Genomic DNA, 18,353 nt, shown 5'->3' with positions numbered 1-18,353 from the left:
TTTCGTCATACAAGGTTCAACTGTATATTCAAATTTAGGTGGGATAATTTTGTGTTGGTTTAAAAGAAGAAAAAAAAAAATACAGATTAATGATACTTAGTGAAATGGCACTTAGTTATGAAAGGACTTAATGCCTTGAACTATTACTAACATTGTTTCCTTGTTTTAAATTTAATACATAGATGTATAAATTTTAATTTAGAAAAATAACTATCCACTGCTTGATTCCAAATTCAATCTCTTAGAAAGGGAGAAAATAGAATAATATTCCTCAACATAAATAATTGAAACTCCACTTAGGTCCTTATCTGTGTTTACAGGTCTATATGCCTTTTGCGTTCTGCAATAATCAGCTTAAAAACCTCGTGTTAAAATACAATATTGATTGTTAACTCAAGGTATTTCATGTAAAATGCTATTCCACATTGGGAAATTTTGCATTAACAAGGTTTGATTTTATCAAATTTTGGTTACTCAAAGAAAAAGTAAAAATGTCAAATCATACAGTCAAACAGCACAGGAATGTACACTGTTTATTAGCTCTGGTAATATTTGTTACTACAATATAATAATTATTTAGTTAACAGAGAATTAAAAATAGCTGCATTAAATACATGACTGTTTTAGAATACTAAAACATATTAAAATTTTTTTAACATGAAATGAAAAAAAAAAAATGCTCAACAACATAATATTAAACAACACAGGAATACACTATTTATTAGTTCTAGTAGTTATTTCAAAAGAATTATTTATTTTAATATTTAGTTAAAGAATTAAAAATAGTTGTATTAAATACTGTTACAATATACTAAATTAAATACATTTTTTTTTATAAAATGCTTATCGAAATTTTAAGGCACACTAATTACAATAGTTAAAAAACACATTTATAAAAATGCGTATATAAATAATTGAGCACCATGTGTTAAGTCACATTACATAAAAAAGTTTTATTTTTAATCAAAATATGTATGATGTATCAAATTATTAAAAAAATTGTTTATAAAAACTTTTCACAATAGTGAAACTTTAAATGGATTACTAGCTCCAAGATGGGTACACAAATGCTATTTTTTTTTTAAACATTGTTTTCTATGATTATACATAAGAGAAAAGAAGCTCTTTTTTGAATTCCTATGACAGATAAAAATGAAAGACTAAAAGCTGTGCATTGCAATCTAATTCTGGCATAGTAATTTTTTAAAAATAATAAACTATTTAATAAAGGAAAATGTACAAAAACTTAAATATAACAAAAAATGAACCGGTCGATGTGATGTACAAGAAAATATACATACTGTCAAATAGTTAACTTTCGTGCTATTAATACTAGTTCTGTTTAGTATAAGGCACACTCTTAGAACAATAGTGACAAAATAATGGAAAATTTTTTACAACAAATTTCAGCTCAACATTTGAAATCCTTGAGTTCCAGCATCTCTCAGCTTCCAAACTCCAATTTTGCAATCACTAAAATCAACATATAGGGTTAATGACAAGGTTAAATTCTGATTAAAAAAATAATACTAAATAAAATAATAATACTCAGATCTTTTTTAAAATTCAAATCAAGTTTTCTTTTTACTAATAAATGTTACTAACACTGATAAATGTACTACTAATGCTTAATATTATTTAAAAACAATATAACCAAAATACTTAATATTTCTAACTGGTTAAAATTATTATATAATTATTGCAAACTAATCACTGCATAAACAAAATCGCAGTTATTTTTGTACAACACCATTTTGCAAAGATAAAAACCCAATTGTAGATTAGATAAATTAATTTAGATCAGGAAACATAATAACATTACTCTAGTCTTTTTAAAAAATTTAAATACTGAAACAACGTATTTAATAAGTTTCAAAAGTACTTTTCATTTAAAAATAAATGGCTGTAGTTAAAATATGTTAGTTAAACAGCAAATCATTTTGCATACAGCTAGTGGAAAATCATATTTTATAAATTTCATGTCACTTTTTTTAATCACACTAAATAGTTTTTTTTTACATCAAAGCATCATCTTAAGCATCAAAGGAATTATAATTTACGTACAATCAGCTCTAAATAAAACCTTCAATGTCAAAAGTCCTCCTTAAGACTTTATAAATTACAATAAATATTTTCGACTTAAAACAATGATTTCTAAAGAAAAGAAACAACAACAAAAAACGAAAATCAAAATTTCTCCCTGAATCAAAGCTAATATAAAACAAAACTGTAAACCTTCCATGAATCAGAATTAATAAACAAAAATCTTAAATTTTCACTTTAGGGCTAATATGAAACAAAATCTTACCTTTCAAAGTCATTTTTCTTTTAAAAATAAAAAAATACTGCAATTCGTTCATATTTTGTCTATCAAATTTTGAATAAAAAGTATTTACTGTTCTAAACTGAAATTTAAAATTGCATTTCACGTTGGCTTTAATGAAAAGAGTTAATTCGAAGCATAAAATTTTTTTAAGCACCAAGATATTGAAAAGCATATTGTTTTAATCAAGTTTGCTGTTTTAACAGCAAAACTTTAAATTTATCGTGATTCTTAGAAGTTTGTTTGAAAACTCACTGTGATATTTTATTTAACAATTAAAAATAAGAAAACAATATTTTTATAAATTTATAATATAAAATTTAAGAAAAAGTATGAAAATATTCAAGAAGTTCCTCAGCTTTTTAAATGAAAATTTCATTTAAAACAAGGTGTATTATTTATTATTTAGGTGCACAACCTGTGATTTAAAGGCTAAATGCGACCCTTGAATGGCCAATGTACCGCCTTCCGATAAAAATGAATTTTGAAAAAATATACAGCTTACATAAAAAAGCTTATAACCCTCTTCAAAACTAATTTCAATTTTTAAAATACACTGAAATATTATTCTCTATAAACTATTTATAAGACATTAGTTGTTGTTTGTGCTAGTTTTCCACAAATTTTAGTATGTAGTATTGCAAATTACACTACTTTATAATAACTACACAGCAAGATCAAAAACCCTTATTGTTTTTTTTTTAAGTACATGAACTAATTAAAATTATTTGAAACTTTATGTTTTTTAGATATTTAAATCAAATTTTTCCATTATTTGCCCAAGTCAATTCACAATAAAATTATGGAACAATAATTTTAAATTTTTTCCTCACATACGCAATACTAAAGAATTATTTTAAATACTACTCATACCTAGCGCATTTTTTTAAACAAATTTTAAAACAATAATTTCGTAATTTTAAATTGCTCTAAAAATTTTGTTTAATTTTACTATTTTTAAAGTTATAGTAAAAAAAAGAGAAAGAAAAAAATAAGTTTTTAATAAAAATGCTTTTATCTCCAAAAATATTTAAGCTAGATTTACATAATTTTAGTTATTGCAAATAACAACCAAAGTAATTGACGCAAGTCATAAGCTTATTGCTTGATTTTCTGGCCTATGAATTTGTTAAAAAATATTTGTTTTCTTCTGCAATTTTTTGTCGGCCTCCATGGGTGCAGGTTGCAAAAAAGGCCAGAACGGAAAATTTTTTCTGAGAGGACAATACACCAAGTATAACAACCAAAATGATCATCTACTTTATGAATCAGTCCATTTGTGTTTATTGTGATGTTTTTCACCTCCCAGCGCAATGCTAACCTTCCTATTTATATGATGATTAACCTAAGCTAAGTACTGAAATAGAAAATGAATAGCATTTAATAAATCTTACTTGGATGCAGTAAAAACAAGTGAGCTATTAGAAGATATGCTATTAATAGATGACTGATGACCTCTGATTTCTTCAAATTTCCTGAAAGAGCCAGTCGACCACAGCTTAAGGAAACCAGATTTGCAACCAGTGACAAATTCATTACGATCTTGCAATACATTTACAGCACAAATGCAGTCGTTATGTGCATTTTGCACAACCTGAAAATAAATAAAAATACAGAATAGCACACAAAATATAACAATAAACAAGAATTGATACACATTGTGTTTACTGAACAGGGTGGCCACTCAAAGCAGGTTTCAAATTTCCCTGATTTTTCCAGGTTTTCCAGTAAAATTCTTAAAATTTCCAGGTCAGCGTGTTTCTCCCCCCCCCCTGCTAAAGTGCAGTATAGGTTCATGAAAAGTGTCAATATTAGTGTATTAGTCAATATAGTGTAGTATTTCATTTAAAATTTTATTTTTTAAATATATCATCTTGAATAGATGTGGAGGAAACAATATGTTTAGCTTGCAGAAAATAACGCTTTTAATGAATAAAATTTTTTATAAGTGTTAAATAGTTTTTGCACAAAATGTACCAAATAGCAATGATCCAAAACAACCCTGGATAAGTACTGTTTAATATATTTTTATTAAGCGAAAGAAAATAATTCCAGTTGATTAGAAACCAATAAATTCTTATATTTATTTATAGAGCCATTTTATACTGTATTTTAAACAAACAGTGCTCTTTATATAATTCATTGAAATAATTTTCTTTAAACCAATATCATAAGTCAAATGTTTAAATAATATTGTTTGTTTCAAATTAGCACTATTGTTTTAAGTCATATTCAGTATTTGTAAACGAAAAATTATCAATTTCTTGTTGCATATTCTATAGAGAAAAAAAACTAGATACAATTCTTTAACTTTTATTCCTTTTTTTCCGTTTCTTAATGGAAATTAGAATGCATTAAGAATTCCAAATTAACATGGTTTCCTAGCTTAGATAAGTTAATTGGTTTTGTTTTTACACCTGGGCAATTCCATGTTGTAGGAAAAAAAATGAACATTAATTTCTTAGAAAAATTATCTTACAAAACAAAACTTTGCTGAGAAAAATAATTCATTGGACAAAAGCTTTCAGAAAAAGAATGCAAGATAAAATCTCTAAATTTTAACCAATTATTTTTTTGAGAATTTTATAAAGTTAAAAATACTAAAACATTTTGAATAATTTTGTTAAAAGAAAAAAATACCCCCCAAGCAGAGGAACAAACTTCAACAATTAATTAATTCAGCCCACAGAATAAAAGAAGACTTAAAAAAAAACTTTACTTTTATGAACAGAAGCAAATATCCTAATCCTTTCTTCCACATTTTTGCCTTTCTTATACTACATAGTCCCATAACCTCCAATGAGGTCAAAGATTTCTCCATTCATTTCCCAACATAAAAGAGTTTGAAATGGCATTCTAGTTTAACTGGGTAATAATAAAGAGAATTTTAATGCTAGAAAAGTATTGCTTAGTTGATGATATTTAAACTTCTCTATGATAAATTTACGTCTAAATAAAAGTGGATATAACGGATGGTAACATAATTTAAATTAAAAGAAAAATTCTAGTTTTTCTTTGAAATTCCCTGATTTTTCCAGGTTTTTATCCAAATTTCCCTGACTTTTCCAGGTTTTTTCCAGTATAAAAAAATTCCCTGATAATTCCAGGTGGGTGGCCACCCTGACTGAAGTACACTTTCTGATATTTTGAAAGAATTCTGGTGTTTATAAGAGCTTCAAATATTACATCCAGATAATCCCCTCCCCCAAAAAACTCAATGTAAATATTTAACTGAAATCAAACAGGGTATCTGCTACATTTTAGATTTTCAAATTCATGACTAATTCCAAGAACTTTTCCTGACTTAACAAAGTTACTAATTCCCCCCGACAAAAACAGAACAATAAATTTGAAGAGCATTATAGTAACATTCATTGAAATGATAGGTGTAACCAAAACTGTTATATTCTGCATCTTCATATTTATAGATTTGAAATTTAAAAAACAGAGTAAAGAAAGAGTTGAAGCAATAAAATAGCTGGAAAAAAAAAGCAAATAATTTTTTCTTCTGCAGAATTATATTCTAAAGATACTTTCCTCGTTCATCAGAAAGGAAAGAAATACTCCAGATTTTTCTGTTCTCATTTCGGAATACAAAAAATGCATTGCTTTAGTTAGAATTTTAAATTGATAAAATAAACAAACATTTTGAAATCACAGAAGTTTAAAAGATAATTTGTTCTAGAAATGATGTTTTTTCTTTCATTTTTTGAAAAAACATGATAAAAACATTTTATATTTTAATAAAATATGACTGTGAGTGGGGATTTTGTTAGAAATTCAGATATTTGGAACACCATGACATTGCGGGGGATTCCATTTTAAAAATTAGACCAATTTGGCGACCTAAATTCATGACTTTCCATGATTTTTTTAAAAAAAATAGTAAAATCATGACTAATTTTGTTCAATACCGAAATTCATGACTTTCCAGGTGTGCGGATACCCTGTCAAACTATTCTTTGTGGAGTCAGTTAGTTTTGATTCCTGAGTGAGAATAGTTCATGAATGGAGAACATTCCTCTGTGTGCTTATATTGAAAGATATTGACACTAGGGATATTTCTTTTGGTTTTTCATGTTTGTATTGGCAACACAAGGCATAAGATCTTCTGATCTCAAGCAGAAAAATAATTTTAACATACTTGACAAGCCATAACATGGGTTTCACACATTTAAATACATAGAAGTTAACTAGTTTCTAAAGAATTCTATAGGAAAATATTCTTCTTCAATGATGCATCAGTCCAGGGTGGGCCACGACCTTACTCAGAATCAAGTTCCAAGCTGCAATCTTCTTGGGTTGAGTCTTCCAGTTCATAGCTTTGAGAATTTTTAAATCTGTTTCTAGGCAGTTGATCCACCGGATTCTAAGATCTACAGAGAGCTTCCTTTCCAAGCGTCATAACATTTTACACCACCCAAAATGCTTCACACAGAATATTATTAAGTGGAAATTTTATAACAGAAAGGATAAAAAATGATTTATTCCCATTATATACTCAATTAATTGGGATGGTTAATAAATGTATCTTTCTGGATCTCTAATGATCGAATTTATGCAAATTTTATACAATACAATAATTTAATATAAATATTACATATATAATTTAATTATAACAAAAAGATGTCTAACATAATAATAATAATCTGTAACTCTGATAATCCCAATTAAAGAAGTGTCTACTGTATCTCAGTAACACATTTTGAACCCCTTCTCTTCAAAGAGGTATCAGAAAAAAGATATATTTTGGTAAGAACGACTCATTTAAAACTTCCCATGACTTATTTGCTTTTAAACATTTGCCCTTAATTAATTATTTTAATTATTGGCCCTTTTAAACATTTTTATAAAGTGTCATAATGTTAAAGTGTTCAAAAATAATTATTCAAATGCTCTTAGAGGGGAACACCTGGATTTTAACTTGCTATTATAGATTAATTTAAATACAGATTTGGTTTTTAAACATTCTTCTCACGTATACTTTACATATTTCTAAAAAAGAAACAAAACATTTTGTAACAAATAAATATACAATAATAATATTATTTAGAACTAATCAAAAAACAATACAATCTTCTTATCCTTACATATTCTGCTTGTTTGGTATCCAAGTTCCACTTTCTTATAGACTTATCTCTCGAAGCAGACAATAAAGTATTATCATAAAGGGCAAGAGCTTGGATTGCATCTTCATGAAAAGGCGAAAGACTGTATTTTGGCTTATGAATGCCGAAATCATCTTCCCTTGCTTCAAATACCTATATTAATAAAAACACATTGTAAAACTTAATTAATAGGATACACTTTAAAAAGGTGTTTACAGAAATGAGTTTTGTAGTTATAATTGCATACTTTAAGAGCTTTGTCGCCAGTACCACATACTATTCTATTTTTCTGAAACTCCATATCGTTAACAGCTAGGCACAGCACATTGGACTTATAACCAACATCCAAGGCTCCTATACATTGCAACCTAGAGTGAGAAATTACTTAGCTGATATTACAAACAGCACTTGTAACACATTAAAAGATAAATGAAGTTACAAATTAGAGTACAGTGAAATAGTGAGAAAATTATCAAGAGTAAACATGATTCCCAGCTAAGTTCTTATTTTTAAGATTATCCAGTGATTAAATCAAACGCTAAAAAATAATTATTATATAAATAACTAATAAATAATTTTTAGAGGGAGCATTAAAAAAGCATAAATACCTATAACTTAAAAAAAAAATATTGCAGAACATGGCATATGTGAGAATTAATTCATAAAAATTATCCTTAATAAGATTTTAAAGAAAGAGGAATAAATTCCGTTTAAGGTGATCCTTTCCCTTAATGTTTATTAGCACAATTAGTAAGACATAAACTTCCTTCTCTTGAAAAAAACTTATATGAATGAAATACGAAAGAAGATGAATGTATTTTTAAAGGCTGATTAATATTCATGGCTAAAAAATAGGGTAAAATGGAAAATAATTTATTGTTGTATAAAATTAATAAAAGTTAAAGCAAAGTTAAAAAATTGCATAAATTATTCAGTCATTAAATGTCATAATTATTATGTACACATGTTTTTTTAAGCCTAAATCTGAAATAATGTTTTTTTTTTAAACAGATAATGGTCTTCAAAGAATATTTTCTCTGTAGATCATTAAGAGGTTTGTTTTTTACTCATCAAAGTTACAACAGATATAATATTCTCATTTCAATTTTTAGTAAACGAACTATATGATTAATAATGACACATAAAATGTACACAATAGCTGCTCAGGCTTTTCTTACAAGTAGTTATTCTTTTAAAGGAATGAAATGTGGAAAAAAAAACTTAATTTCTCAGTCTATTGTAGAAAATTTTTTCAGAAGGAACAAATCAAAATTTCTATTCAGAAATAAAAGAATTCTACTTACATCCTCAAATCAAATATTTGAACCGATCGTGTAGAAGCTGCGTAAAGGAGAGTACCATACTGGTTTAAAGATATATCATTTATTTCATCATCAAGACCTAGAGTTGCATCTTTCAGTCGTTCAAGCTTACCAGATGCCCTAAAAGTAAAACAGCATTAAATAAAAATCGCAATGAGTCAAAGCTATGCAATTTTTAATATAATTATTGCACAAAAAAAGAAGAAAAGAAATCACAGAATATTTTTTTTTTTATTTAACTTAAATTCAAACCATTCATACTATTGAATACTGGGAGAGGTAAAATAATCTGGTACTCATGCTGTTAGGATAATTTTCTTTTTAATATTTATTTATCTCATAGTTAATTCAAAAGTAAGTTAAAATAAATAGCAATTGTAGGTTGGCAACTTAGAATAAAAGCACCAATTCAGGGGTAAAAATTTAAAAATTGAGTTACAGGTAAAAAGACCAGTAACTAAAAGATTTTACTAGTTTGTCAATGCATTTCTTCTGGTCCCTTTACATGCCTCTCAAATCTGGTATTTTTAAAGTTAATAAAGTAAATTAAGGGAAAATTGTAATCAAGAAAATGTTTAATGCTTTTAATAGTGATGAAATATGCTATTCCGTAGAGAGAGAAAAAGAAGAAAAAAGAGTAGAATAGGAAATTAAAAAACCATAACAGCCTACCCGGGGCTGCTAAATTTCTATGTTTTTTCGGAAAATGTATTGAAATGGTTGCTAAGTTTATGTCTCAATATATGATTTATCGTTTCAAAATTTTGATTTAAAGTAATTTTCTCCACCACTACCATTAAATTATTCAAAATTTAATAAAAAACACAACTTCGTTCCAACTTTTGTGTGATGTTTTAAAAAGGTTTGCAAAGCTACCAAGAAATCTGAAAGCTTCAGATTTTAATTTGCAATCATTTTATAAAATAATTTGCAAAAAGTGTAGTTGGCAGCTTTGCCTACTATACCTTTACAGAATTACTGGTCCTGTAGACCACTAATAATTATTCTATGGTGAATTTGAACCAGCATTAATTTTGATCCTAGCAAGCAATGATGTTTGTTTTAAAATATTATATTAATATAAGATTTATTTGAACATCAGGTAGTACTTATTAGAATATAGTAGACTGTTACTCTGTGGATAAAATTTGAATATAAAATAATAAAATTGTGAAAATAAAATTTGTGGATTTGTTGAAGATTACTCTTGTCTAAACCGGTGGTTCCCTAACTTTTTCTTCTTGGAAAAACTTCCTTTTTATAATATGTTTTATAATAAGAGAGGAAAAGGAATATACAATAATTTCAAAAAAACAATCGGATTTCTTTTAAGCCTGCACTCTTAAAATAATTTATTTTCAACCACTATGTTTAAACTTTGAATCATACTATTGTGAAACTGTTTTGAAACCTTATTGTTTTCTTTCAAGTGAAACCATAGTATTGTGTAATAAAATTTAAAATGTCTTCATTTTTATTTTAATATGGTTCACACAAATTTATTATGCTCACTGAAATGGTGCCAATTGTACTTCATAATGACAAATTTAAATAGATTTAAAAATAATAAAGTTAAACTTCAATAGGAATATTAAAAATTTTAAAAAACGAAATAAAAGAATTATGAAGGAAACATAAATGCAATACAGGACTTCATCAGGGGGCACTCTGCATGAATAAATTTAATTCATTTCATTCAGAAAAGATGTCAGCTAAATGTGTAAGCTAACTGAAGTCGAAGAATATCAATTATATAAGAAATGAAATATTGGATAAAGGAAAAGTTAATAAAATTTTTTGCATATTTGATTTTATAAGAATATATGTAAAATTATTTTGCCACGTTAGCCATTTAGAACTTTGCTATTGTATTAGAAAATATTTTTTGATGCTCGAGAAAAATTTTATCTTGCTGAAGAACATAAAGAAAATATCAACTCAAAATGGTCAGGAATAAAATTTTTCAGTCGTAGAAATAATTTGTTATTCAAATAAATTCATTACACAGATCAGTAATCTAGAAAGAAAACAATTTTTTTTCATTTAATGTCCCTCCTCCTACAGAAGTTCAACCAATAATATCATCGAATACCTTCATCAGGGGTCTGTCCAGACAATTTGTGAACGGTCCAGTTTTTGTGAAATTGCGAAAAAATTACTCACATTCTTTCAACCAGGGTCCTGCTTTTATGAATTTGGTCCGGTTATTGCAAAAAACTTTTTCAAAGAGTTTTTAAATTGTAAATAGATACAAGATTATGCTCAGCACTGTAAAATTATAATAAAAAAATTAACTTTTCAAAAATAAACACTAATTGCTGCTTCTAAATTACAGATGCAACATACAAATATTTGGGATTTAGCCTATACTGCCGACGACAGGACTTAATTCGTTTACATTCATCTTTCTTGTTTTCTGCCCTGGTTCAATTAACAAAACAATAATGAAGATGAACAAATTTGTGAAGAGTCCAATTAAAAGAAAAGTCATTTTGTGAAGGGTCCGTTTTTAAGTTAAAATATTTTGTGAAGGGTTCGTTAACGAACCCAAATTCCTTCTAAACAGACCCCTGTTCATCAATTCTATGGTTATATTATTTGTTTTACATCCATCTCAAAAACTCTCATCCTGCCCTTACACAAAAGTCACCAGTCATTATTTTCTGAGAAAATGATAGATAAAATGACTCTTAATCAAAAACAATCTCGTGAAATTTTATTAAGAAAATTTTGCACACATACAGGGCGATTCCACGAAAAGTGGTCCTGAGTGACTAAATTTTCAAAATTATCGTAAAATCAAAAATGACACAATTTCGGAATCTAGAAGATGTACATTTTTTAATAGTTAAGATAGTTTTTTGAATTACAAAAAATATTTATGTGAATTCTAACAAAAGGTGGAACACTATGAATTTTAACAGGAGTTCTCTTCTTTGTTATGTTATATTCCAATGGAGTTCTTAAAATATTAAAGAGCAATAAAATAGTTTTTAGTAATAAATATAACTATTTTACTCTTTTATCATTGTTTAATGTATTTTTTTAATTTGGCCTAAATTTTTTTGCTTGTTTGAAAGTCGATTAATCAAGATAGTCTAATTTCCCAGTAACACACGTAACATAATTTTGCATTTTTTTCTGTAAAAACTTTAGTAAAAAAGAAAATTTAAAAATTTTTTGTTTTATAAATTAAGAAGGCAAGATATGCAACGGAAAAAATTCTCGAATTAAAACTGCCAATAGTTAAAATTTTATAATTAATTTTATTCAAGGTAACACACGTAACGAAAAGTTACGCGCGTTACTGTTATGTGTGTTAGAGGTACTTATACACTTTAATTATTTATTTATTTTCAATAAAAGATTTAAATCATGTTCGGACATTTTTTATAACCGCCGCGCAACTTCAATGCCACAAATACGGAATTGTAAGATTGTGGTTTTTTGTAAAATCAGGTCGGTATAAGCATTAATAAAAAAACAGCATAATAAGACGATAATTTTGAAACTTTTGGAAATTGTTTTCCCAAACTTCTATTTGTTATACGTTTATGTTTAAGTAGAATATTTCGACTGCATTTGCTAGATTATTATAAAATGGATAAGCTTAAAATAGTGTCCTTATCTGGATTTAAAAGAATAAGAAGATGAAGAAAAAAAGAAAAGAGCATAAGATTCTGCACTTCAAAGGAAAGAAAATAAGGAAATAATGAAAGTTAGACTTGAACTTTCAAAACAGATTGATAATGATGTAAAAGGTTCACCACTAAGTATTTCAGATGAACTTAATTATTAATAAATGGATTTTCTTCAAAAGTTAGATTGTTTATACTATGCTTGTATTGAAACAAGAGCTGGTTCTCTGGATTATTACGGGGAAAAACGGGCAATAAAACGAAAGAACTATCTAACAATGTTTCTAAGAGAGGCTTATACTGATTTTTGTCAGTTGCATCCTAAACATTGTTTAATTTTCCATATTTAGTGCTTTATGACTAAAAAATTTATTGCTACTGTAAAACTTAGAATCAAAACAAATATCATGAAATTTTTATTCTTTAACTGGAAGGCTAAAATTAAGTTTATGACAATACATGGTGATGGTAGAAGTATTTATGTATATAAAGTAAAAGAAATTTTGGATCTAATTGTTGGAAGGGTGCTTCTGATACTTACAAAAATTTCTCATTGCTTGTTATAGGTTTCTAACCATCATTTATTGTAGTTTGGTAACGATGAGAAAAAGATGACAATAGCTCACAATAAAAAATATATAATGGCAAATGTGCAAGAAGAATGTTTTGAAATAACTCTTGAAAATTGGACTAACTTTCAATAATACGTAAGAGTTAAAAGAATCCGAGGTGATACTTTCCAAACAAACATATCTAGCATTAAAACCAGGGAAATTCAAGTTGACTTTGCAATGGCATATTCTTTTGAATATCAAAACGAATTTCAATCAGCATTATGCTATCCAGCCACAGTTCCGTTATTCACAGCAGCTGTTGTCTTAGACGATACTCTCCTAAAGAGTTTAAAATAGAGTCCTTTACAATATTTTCCTAAGGCAAAGACAAAGGTGAAACAATGTCTACACTTTTATTTTAAGACTGTTTAAAAACGATTCTACTTCAGAAGAAGAGCTAACAGAAACCTTCTATAGTAATAAGTCAAGTTAAGAATTTAAAAATAAATATATGGTTGAATTATTTCATATTTTGTCAATCAAAATATAAAAAAAGAAATTAATTTGGAAATATTTTACGATATCACATGCAGAAGTTCCTTCTATGGGATAGGTGTGTAGTACAAAATCTTGAAAGCGAAGCAAAAAGCAAAGTTATTTATATCATTGTGTTGTTATACAAAAAAATTTATTTGCTATCCAGTGTTGTTTGCAAAGCTAACCAATCAACTCATGCCTAATACAACAGTATTATATATTAGCCAAAAGGAAATAAAGATATTAATTGAAAAGATCAATACATGGCAACGGTAATACAAAGCATAAAATCTATGCATAAGTATCGTTAGATACTTGAATAAGATGCATAGATGCACATTGTGGCACACAAATAGTCAGTAAGTCAATTTCTGTTCCCTCCTGATCAGAAGTGCGCCTATAACTGAAATTAAAACGACATATGCTCTATCTCGGGAACATTATTGACGCAAATGCACATGCTTGTAAACTTAAAATGCAATATTTGCATAAAATAATTGGAAAATATGCATATTTTTGTTTCCAAACAGAAATGATTTTGAAGGAATAGATGTGCCTAAGATTTGCTATGTTTTACTCTCTAAACCAGTATAAAGAAGGGCTACAACCATCTTTCCAGACCATTAACTATTTTATTTGCTAAAATAAATTGTTTTTCTTCTGCTAAATTAAAATAAATAAATGTTTTAGTGCAACATTTATGACTTCTCAGTTGAAATATTCACAGAGGGTAACACACGTAACGTTCAGTTAACACACGTAACGCACCAATTTCACCAAAATAAAGAAGTTTTTACTGTTGCAAGAAATTTTTAAAAATCACTAAACACAGCTTCGATATTGTATCTCTCTATAAAAGAAAATATCTTAATTTTTTGCCTTTATACTTCACAGAATTAAATGAATATATTCAAAGTTTCAAATATCTAGCATTATAAAGGGTAACACACGTAACAAAATTTCAGAAATTTTTTTTTTCAACATCAAATTAATTTGCGCCTTCAATCTTCGTTTTGAAAACTTACAACACATATAGATTTAACAACAAATTAAGAAAAACATAAAAAATATCTAACAAGTTTATTATAATAAGTGTTAAAGTTGAAATATGTCGTGTAAAAGTAACACACGTAACGAAAGAATCGCCCTACACATATTTTTTTTTTACCTTATTGTATTTAAGAAATGAAAATTACATTTTCAACAAGCGTAAATTAAGAGATAAACTTATACATCAAAATCATATTTTTGAAATAGTAAATAGGAGTTTAACTTACTCAATTGATTGAAGTGATTCCATGATGAAGGGACAATTAGAAATAACTTTATTTTTATGCATTGACATTGGTACTAAATTAATTCAGACATAGGAAACATGTTTGCAAAACATTTTTTGCTAAATAATTTAACTAAATAGCTGTGAAACAAAACCATGGAGTCACTCGTTGATATTTACACTAGAATGGCTAATCACATCAAAATTTTGTAGAAATCAAAGTGGAAAGGAAACCCATAAAATATCTATGATACTAAAAAAAAGCAAACTACATATTACAAAAAACCAAGGAAGTTTTAAAATTTCTTACCAAAATGTGTGCACAATAGATGCAGGATTCTGTCTTACATCCCAGACTTTTACTGATGATGCAGAAGTAGTAAAGGCTCTTCTTGTATATTCACAGTAACATACCTTTCTAACTGCACTGATATGATTCATATTTTGAATCTCTGCATTAATTGCTAAATCCCATATCCTAATGTAGCCATCTAGAAACAAATTCATACATACCAGAATGAAGCATAGTTTTTAAAAAAATATTACATTTTGGAAAGATAATAAATAGTGACAGCATTGAAAAGAAAAAAAAAATTAGACTACATTTTATACTATTTGCTCCCAAATAATTTGCCCACCAAGAAAAAAACGGCAGAGTAAGCCACAAAACATGAACATTTAAAATAAGCTTAAATAATTTCTTGATTAAATTTTTAAAAAAATAACAAACAGAAATGATTAAGAATTCTAAAACCAAATACTCAAGGTCAGAGAAAAGAGAGCAAAACCTTTGTAATTTGACCATGTGTCTATTTTGTAAGTTGACTGTTGAAATAAGTTAAATTAATCCAAGACAGTTATTGAAAACGATATGAGTTGATTAAAAAAAATTAAAAAAATTCTATGCCATTATGTTACATCTTAGAATTTACTGAGTTGGGGAAAAAAAAGAATTAAAAGCTTGCCTAAATGAGTTAATCTATACGGGACAGCTATTAAGGGCTTTTGTAATAAATAGGTTTGTAACTAGTAAATACTAAAAAAATGAATTTTAAAGTGTTGAAATGAATATCTATAATATAATAAAATATAAAAATAATAAGAAACAAGGAAAGAAAGAAAGAAATTAATTTTTTAATATTTAGAATCTTTCTTCTCCTTTTTTTTTATTTATTTCCTTGTTTCTTTGTATTTAATGGGTTTAATGGTAAAAAAGAGCTAATAAAACTAGTGAGCAGACATAAGCATGAATGCTTAAATGAAAAGAAAATTCCTTCACAACAAAAAGCTGAAACTAACTTAACTATAGTTTGTGAAGAAAAGGTGACAGTGAACGAAGCAAATAGTTCATAGCAATAAAAAAACTGAATGAATGTATCAATTTATGCAGTTTTTATAATAATTCAGAGCTATACTTTAGTTTTAACGATTCTTCGAGAAATTTATGGTGTGAAAGATTATCTTTATTTTATCATAAAAGATTTGGCAAAAATTATTTTGTTCTTCATTTTCTTATCTTTTCCTCTGATATTTATTCATTTTGAGATTATTTTAGAATAAAGGCATAATTAATTTATGGATGAATAAAAAATATGTTATGCCTCCAAGCAGTGAAATTCATAGTTTGTATACATAAAATCGCAATGTAAATAAATTGAAATAAATCTTTAAAAATAAAAGGTAATGTATTGCATAGACTTAGAACTTCATTTTAAAAAGTATCCAATGATCCCCGCAAAGAGAGTTCAAATTGTGAAACAATCCCAAAGTAACTGATAAGCAGTTCAGAGCCTTTTTGAGTGCAAGGAGCAATGGGTGACCCCTCTTGCTTTGATACTAGTAAGTTTAGTTTAATTGCATATATGTTCTTTTGTAGTGACATTTTGAGAAATTATTGATAAGAAATTGCTTAAAATAAATATCTATACTGCATCTCTAACAAAAATGCATTTCTTTCTCTTTAATCAATTCAATATTAAATTTATGTACAAAATTGAAATTTATTAAGGTAATGAACCACATTTTTTAAGATACATGATATACTTGGTAAATAATAATTTGAAGTCATTTTTAAAAAAATTTGAGTATATTTATTGTTATTTTGATTGGTAACATGAGAAAAATACATGATATACATATATATATATAGAAAACGATATGAGTTGATTNTTGACATATATATATATATATATATATTTAGAATCATTTAAAAAACTCTTACTTCTTTTGACAGTGTAGGGAAGTAATGATTATTTCTAAAATGATGGTAAACATCTTTTAAAAAAGAAAGAAAAATTCTGAAATCTTTTGAGGAAATATTTTTTTTTTTTTAAATGGCGGTATTGAATTTTGTTCCGGCTTTCTGATTTCTGGATAAGAGGTTCTGTACTGTATATATATATAGTATATAGGATCGAAGAAATTATAGAAAAAATTAGGACTTATCCCCCAATAAGTTGACCATTTAAGCCTTGCACCACAAATGGTCAACTTACACAGACATGTTTTACTATATAGTTAAACCCCATGCATCTGTTGTATAACTGACACTTTTTGTATTAAAAAATAGGATGAGGGGCCATTTTGATTTCCTTGACGCACAATTTCCACGTGATTCATCCAACAACGAGGAATAATAAGAAACTAAAGTCATAAAATTGTATAACCATTCTAATAGCCAAGTTACATACCAATGGTGATATTTTATTCAATTTGGAACATTGAGTTCATAAATGTAAAGATAATTCTGCTATCAAACGAAAAAAAATTTAAAAATAAAATAGATAAATCTACCCTTTTTTCCTTTTATTTTAAAAAACTATTTTGATTTAAAATACATATCTAGTAAAAAATACATTTTGCTTACAGACTGTAGAATGAATTAATACATAGTTCAGTACTTTATGAAAGGTAGACAAGTCTAGAATAAAAAGTTTTCAAATTGAACAAGTTTTTGAAAGATGTAAGAGGAAAATTAAATGAAATGCAGGACCTTTTCACATTTTTACTGTATTTACAAATGATTTAGCCCAATTTTAAATAATTAAAGAAAAAATTGAGACTAAAAAACAAACTTATGTTAAATTTCTGCGCCCTCTCAGGTTAAATCTTACTAATTTACAGGATTTTAGATTTTCAATTTGTTTGACTGTCACCATAATTACAGTGTGTTTGTAAAAGTCTGAAAATACAAGTAAATGTTTTATATCACTCAAGACCAGAAAAATCTTTGGTCTTGACGCCTATGTACTTCTACATGCCTATGTACCTCTAGCAATAAAGCCTTAGTCTCCTCTGTATAAAGTCTTACTAAATCTTGCAGTATGTTTTTACAGAGGATGTGTTTCTTGCAAGTAAGTTGAGTTGCACTTCTATTTAATTATTTTGATGTATTTTTATTTTGTTTTAATACTTGAATGTTATTTGATGTTTAATTATTTTGAAAGGTTAAAGTAAAGTATAATTACTTCTCTTTTCATATTGCATAAGTTGTAATATGAGCAATGAGCTAAAAAGTAAATATTTCGAAGGAAAATTTAAAATGTGAAATTTACCAGGTTTTGGAACTTAATGTAACATACATTATGTTACATTA

General features: G+C 26.9%; 1 protein-coding gene across 1 annotated transcript in view; it reads right to left on the bottom strand.

Annotated features, from left to right (window-relative positions):
• Positions 1 to 517: 517 nt before the first annotated feature.
• Positions 518 to 18,353, bottom strand: part of LOC107453803 (kinesin-like protein KIF21A) — a 70,797-nt gene continuing 52,961 nt past the window's right edge. Inside the window, exons 30-35 of the mRNA XM_016070760.3 lie at positions 15,069 to 15,249; positions 8,736 to 8,873; positions 7,679 to 7,799; positions 7,414 to 7,584; positions 3,718 to 3,917; positions 518 to 1,473 (exon numbers count right to left, since the gene is read on the bottom strand). Of these exons, the coding sequence (XP_015926246.1) occupies positions 1,407 to 1,473; positions 3,718 to 3,917; positions 7,414 to 7,584; positions 7,679 to 7,799; positions 8,736 to 8,873; positions 15,069 to 15,249 (878 nt within the window). The 3' untranslated portion in view covers positions 518 to 1,406. The remainder of the gene's footprint in view (positions 1,474 to 3,717; positions 3,918 to 7,413; positions 7,585 to 7,678; positions 7,800 to 8,735; positions 8,874 to 15,068; positions 15,250 to 18,353) is intronic.

Source organism: Parasteatoda tepidariorum, chromosome 7, assembly GCF_043381705.1.
Source record: "Parasteatoda tepidariorum isolate YZ-2023 chromosome 7, CAS_Ptep_4.0, whole genome shotgun sequence".
Classification (NCBI taxonomy): Eukaryota; Metazoa; Arthropoda; class Arachnida; order Araneae; family Theridiidae; genus Parasteatoda; species Parasteatoda tepidariorum.
The sequence above is the reverse complement of the archived record's forward strand: the minus strand, read 5'-3'. Positions and strand labels throughout refer to the sequence as shown.